Source organism: Benincasa hispida, chromosome 4, assembly GCF_009727055.1.
Source record: "Benincasa hispida cultivar B227 chromosome 4, ASM972705v1, whole genome shotgun sequence".
Lineage (NCBI taxonomy): Eukaryota > Viridiplantae > Streptophyta > Magnoliopsida > Cucurbitales > Cucurbitaceae > Benincasa > Benincasa hispida.
The window spans coordinates 41,988,063-41,993,729 of NC_052352.1; the positions used below are offsets into that span (position 1 = coordinate 41,988,063).

Here is a 5,667-nt window from a genome sequence, read left to right on the forward strand (position 1 = left end):
TAAAATTATGTAAAACAAATACGGATACATGTGAAACAAACCACTTTGAATTTAAAAAAGAAAAAAACGAACCTTCCATTTGTGATCAAGGTATTGAGGTTTCATCCATCCCCCACTTTTATGATTATTGAATTTTGAAAAATAAATGATCATAACCTTTTTAACTCTATATTTTATGAATAATAGATGCCAATCTCGTAGTTACTAAATACACTCAAATGGCGATTGAATTATGTCAGGAAATTATTAATGTGATGAGGCCGTTTTTTCGAGTAACCCCAATTACCGGTGAGGTGTTGCTTGATTGTTATCATCGTTTCATTTTACCAAGCAAGCAAACCCAAACCGCGCGTGTCCGCCATTGAAGCGTGCTCCAATGGAGCTACTCTCTCCCTCAGCCACAGTTAACACATCCAGGAATTTCTCATTCCATTCCCTCAAACCCCATTTCCAATCCTCCGCCATCAACGTCAATTTCCCTCCATCGCTAAGTAAAAGGAACAAATTCCTACTTTCTTCTTCTTCTTCTTCTTATCTATACTCCACTCTTCCGCTTCGCTGTTCTGTTACAGTTAATTTAGCTTCAACATCTACTCCTTCTACTTCTCCTGTCTGGTCTCCGACTTTCGGCGAAAACCGCCATTGGAGGGTCCTCATGGAGAGACCTCCATCAGGGCTCAATTCAAAACCAGAAGTCATTGATTATTACGTCAAAGCCTTGGAAAGAGTTTTGGGCAGGTGAGTGTTCGTCGTGTTTTATAGTTTGATTGTTCTGCATCCTTTTTTCTTATTCCCGCCGATTTTTTTTTAATTGGGATTATATGGCCAGTGAGAAGGATGCTCAGATGTGTATTTATGATGCTTCCTGGGATACTCACTTTGGATTTTGTTGTGACATTGATGAACAAACTTCCATTGAGCTTGCCCGTAAGTAAAAATGAATGTTCGCTCGTTTGATTATGGATCTTTGCGTTTGAAAACAGCACTTAAATGAAAGTATTCTTAAGCACCATTCAAAAAAAGAATTAGTAAGTAGTTCTCCTAGAATCACCTTAGTGCATTTTAGTGTTTTAAGAATTTTGAAGACCTTTTTTTGTTATCTAACCACACTAGGAAAGTTTTGGAGATTGATTTTGAAAGTGTTTTTAATGGGCAAGGTGGTTCTGAACTTACCCTTTTGATAGATTCATTGCTTATTTTATTGGTTTGAACTGATCGTCTTCCAAACTTTCACTTAAAGACAATGAAAATTTTCACCAGGCATTGCAATTTTTGTTGATTTTCATGTGTGTGTTACAGGAGTACCTGGGGTTTTATCCGTTAAGCCAGACCCAAACTTCAGCTCCAGAGACATGGATAATGGTTCTTCAACTCCCCCATTGAATCCAAAATCATATTTGCAAAATGGCGGTAGGCTCTTGTTTCCTTCAGGGAATACCAAGCATTGGCTTGTTCGAATAGACAAGCCAGGTATTGGGGTGGTTACCAAGGCACAAATGGTTGATTATTATGTTGAGATATTGACCAAAGTTCTAGGAAAGTAAGTGTTCTGTTGTATTGTATGGAAAGCACTTGCTTCATTTCGTTTATGATATTTTCATTGTTCTCAAGAATGGTTATGCCAATTATCTGTAGTGACAAGGATGCACAAATGTGTATATATCATATTTCCTGGCAGTCTAGCTTTGGCTTTTGTTGTGAATTGGATGAGGAATGTGCACAAGAACTAGCCGGTAATCTCCAGTTTCCTATGACACTTTTATACTTTATTCTGTGAGTGATAGTTCTATGTTGTTTGATGCTAATTCTCACAAGATGCAGGTGTTCCTGGTGTTAAATCTGTTCAGCTAGATGCAAACTTTGAGGCCGAGAATAAGGATTATGGAGGTTAACTGTTATAACCTTGAATAAATCTTTCAATTCCAATTCTTAGTTGTGGTTGCATTGCTTGAGATGGACTATAGTTTTACTCATTCTTTTCAACTTGAAGGATTCCAGTTCCTTTTTGCTTTGGTTGATCCTACCATACTTGATGATTTCCTATATTTCAAAATATTACCTTTTGGACTGTGTGATGCTGGCTTCTTAGATAGATGACTCAAAATTGCGTGGTAATATATGATAGTCGAGTGGGATGTCACTTATAGGTTGGATTGACAAAAATTAACCAAAAGGCATAATTATTAGGATAAATTGTTGATAAATGCCCAATATATTTTTAGAGGAAAAACTTGCAGGAACTTAGTTCATTCGTTTTGAAGCATAAGCTAAAATAAGATACTATAATAGGGAAGAATATGTGCAAAATAGGTTGGCCTTACAATGGCAAATGGTTTTCTGTAATCTCACCCTTCTTGTTATGGCTAATTGCTTTCCTCTCCCCCACCCCCCAAAATTAAAATCCTCTTTAGCTTTAATGGGGCAATGAAGTTATCTGAAATTACTATTACTGTATTTGGTTTGTTGTTGATCAAGGACAGGTGATAGCATTTTGCCAATTTCTGTCTCTTTTATGTCAGCATTTTTGTTACTGACAAGGTGAAATCTCTGACAGTAAAAAGATAAGAGCCTCTCGTATGCCAATATTTTTGTTTCTTGACAAGGATGAATGACTGAATAAAATAGAAAAGGAAGTAGCTAGAAATTGGAGAGATAGCAGCTTTAAAAAAACACGGAACTTTTGTTAAATTTACATGTTAATTCTTAACCAAGTAATTCATAATGTACTGGACTGTGATTGTAATTGAAAATGAAACTATAGGGGATGTAATCTTTAAATAGCAAAATATATTTTCTAGAATTGTAATTTGATCTATTCGTAATTATTAACTCAATTTATTTCCAGTAGTTCCTTTCAATTAATTACCTGCATTTTTCAGGTAATATTGCCAAGAATCCTTTGGATCTACCAGATTCTTCAGGAACAAATCAAACTACTCCTGTGAAAACAAAGAAACTATTTATAACTGGTATTGGCAATTCAAAACATGCTAGCTTTTAAGATTTTTATATTCACCTGTATGATCACTATCACTGATATTATTCCTCATTTCAGGGGTAGCTTTTGACTATGAACATCTTAGTGAGCCAAATATCATTGTTCTGTTTGATGTTCTTAATAAATGAATGCAAAGGCTCTTTAGTAACTTCATCATGGGATGAAAAGGGGCTGGGGCTGGGGCTGGGATATCTTATAAAAGGATTTTACTCAGTATGAGCCAATTTGCAACATAAGGATATTTGACCCAATTTTTTAAAAAAGCAAACAGATAATGTTTTATCACTCTGAAATGGCTTTTGAAAAAAGCACTTTTAAATGAGAACGCACTTTTTGGGTGGAAGCAATGATTGACCACTTCTCCTAAAGTCAGAATCTTTTGATTCTAACCACTCTATATGGTCAATAAGGCCAATGTAAACATACAAAACTTAATGGGAATGGGAATGAGTTCAAATCATAGTAGTCACATAACTAGAATTTGATAATGTACAAATTTTCTTGGCAATCAAATGTAGTAGGGTAAGACAGTTATCTCATGAGAATGGTTGAGGCCATTTCTGATCTAGCCATATTTTGCTTTTAAAAAATATGTCTAGCACAAAATTAAGTACCATAACATGTTCTTTGTTGCAATTTCTTACCCTCTTATTTGACACTGGTTATTACTTTCAATATGAGACAGGACTTTCATTTTATACATCAGAGAAAACCTTACGTGCTGCATTTGAAAGCTTCGGCGAGCTCGTTGAAGGTATGTTGCATTTGATCACGTCATTTAAAACTCTAACACGAAGTTCTCATGAGGTGAAATCATGGTGTTATTGATTGCTTTACTAAACAGTTAAAATCATAATGGACAAAATTTCAAAAAGGTCCAAGGGCTATGCATTTATAGAGTATACAACAGAGGAGGCTGCTAGTGCTGCCCTCAAAGAGATGAATGGCAAGGTGAATAAAAATGAGTTCTATCTCTCTCTCTCTCTCTCTCCCTTTCCCCTTGTTTCTTTCTTTTCTGCTTCATGTCATATATACTTTCTGTGGTTGATGCAGATCATCAATGGCTGGATGATAGTTGTCGATGTTGCCAAGCCTAGCCCTCGAAGATACGGTGGAAACCGCTCCCGACCATAGGTCAAAAAAGGCACCTATTTGTCTACTTCGACGTCGAAATTTGAGTAGTTAGTTAGAACTTACAAGTTTAGCTCACAATGTTTGAGCCTTGAGACTTGAGAGCCAGTTATTCAGCTCAGTACCAATTTGAGGCAAGAGAAGAATTATGGATTTTTAGGTGAAATTAAAATTAATATATACATATATAAAAGAATTAAAAAGAGTAAAATTTACTACATCTTCCCTAAAATATTGTAATTTTTTTGCCACATTAACATTAAACCCAATAAAAAATATTAACGTTTTTTTTTTATATCAAGTGGTTGACATTAAATAAAATTAAGGATAGAGGAAAAAAAGAGATTTTGAAACCCAAAAATAAAAATGAAAATATAATTCTTTACTTTATTGCGTAAAAATTAAAATAGTTATTGCTAACATATTTAAGGATTAAAATAGTCATTACTAACATATTTAAGAATTAAACCCAAATGGGGCCTTGAGTTTTAGGTTTTATTTTTAACAAACATATTTAAGAAAAAAATCTTTTTAATATGGAGGTGAGAGTGAAATATCTAGTCTTTAAAAAATATATAATCCTAAAAGAAATAATCGAAAAACTTAATCCCTTTAGCAATACTAATTAAAACATAGCTTAGTGCTATCAATATCAATGGTGTTCACCTTGTAATTTAAAAAAGAAAAAAGAAAAAAAGAAGTCAGCTTTGAAAGAATATTTGAATCTGGAAAGGGGCATTTGAGAAATTAAAATGGTGTAGATTCTTTTAATTTTAAAAGTTTTTAATCTTTGAGAAGAAAAAAAAATTAAGAGTCCATTTGGTTAATCACTTTGTTTCTTTATTTTTTTTTTCTTTTGAAAATTAAGCCTATTCTCTCCCTATTTGTTATAATGGTTGAATTCTTAGTTAAAATTCAAAAACAAAAACAAGTTTTTAAAAGCTAATTTTTTAGTTTTCAAAATTTGGCTTGTTTTTTAAAACATTGGTAAAAGAGTAGATAACAAAAGAAGAATTTGGAGGTGAAATTAGTGTCTATAGGTTTAATTATAAAAATAAAAAAAAAAAAAAAAAAAAAAAAAAAAACCAAAGCTCCATTTGGTAACCATTTCATTTTTTTTTTTTTGAAAAATAAGTATATTTCCTCCCTTTTCTACCATGATTTACTATGGTTGAATTCTTAGCTAAATTTAAAAAACAAAAGCAAAATTTTAAAAACTATATTTTTTTTAGTTTTCAAATTTTAGTTTGGTTTTTTAGAGGTGAAAGTAATATTTATAGGCTTAATTTTTAAAAACAAAAATAAAAAACTAAATGGTTACCAAATTGAGCCCAAATATTACCAAACGAGGCCTAAAAGTTTTTAGATTTTTTATTAATAAAACTGAAAGTTTATTGACCTCACACGAACAACTAAGGCGGTAACCATTTTGTTTTTTTAAAATTAAGTCCATGGAGACTACTTCCACCTCCAAATTTCTTTCTTTATTATCTACTTTTTCTTTGTTATTTACTTTTCATCAATGGTTTAAAAAACAA

At 32.7% G+C, this 5,667-nt stretch overlaps 1 protein-coding gene across 2 annotated transcripts; it reads left to right on the plus strand.

The window, feature by feature from the left end:
• Positions 1 to 237: 237 nt before the first annotated feature.
• LOC120075061 (organelle RRM domain-containing protein 1, chloroplastic) lies at positions 238 to 4,347 on the plus strand. Of its 2 annotated transcripts, none has more exons than XR_005481185.1 (9): positions 238 to 738; positions 830 to 927; positions 1,300 to 1,540; positions 1,636 to 1,733; positions 1,822 to 1,887; positions 2,880 to 2,969; positions 3,684 to 3,752; positions 3,874 to 3,949; positions 4,052 to 4,347. XR_005481185.1 is itself a non-coding variant. In XM_039028214.1 (9 exons), exons 1-9 carry the CDS (start codon positions 377 to 379, stop codon positions 4,130 to 4,132), a joined length of 1,212 nt encoding a protein of 403 aa, XP_038884142.1. In that variant the 5' UTR covers positions 240 to 376; the 3' UTR covers positions 4,133 to 4,347. The 2 variants fall into 2 exon arrangements, 1 of the variants encoding a protein (XP_038884142.1); XM_039028214.1 differs by having other exon boundaries at positions 240 to 738; positions 3,843 to 3,949.
• Positions 4,348 to 5,667: the final 1,320 nt, after the last annotated feature.

Excerpts from the sequence above, each read along its gene's own strand:
- LOC120075061 (XM_039028214.1), top strand. The coding sequence starts at position 377 with ATGGAGCTACTCTCTCCCTCAGCCACAGTTAACACATCCAGGAATTTC. Across the intron at positions 1,541-1,635 it reads TTGACCAAAGTTCTAGGAAA|TGACAAGGATGCACAAATGT; the intron begins GTAAGTGTTCTG and ends AATTATCTGTAG. Across the intron at positions 3,753-3,842 it reads CTTCGGCGAGCTCGTTGAAG|TTAAAATCATAATGGACAAA; the intron begins GTATGTTGCATT and ends TTTACTAAACAG.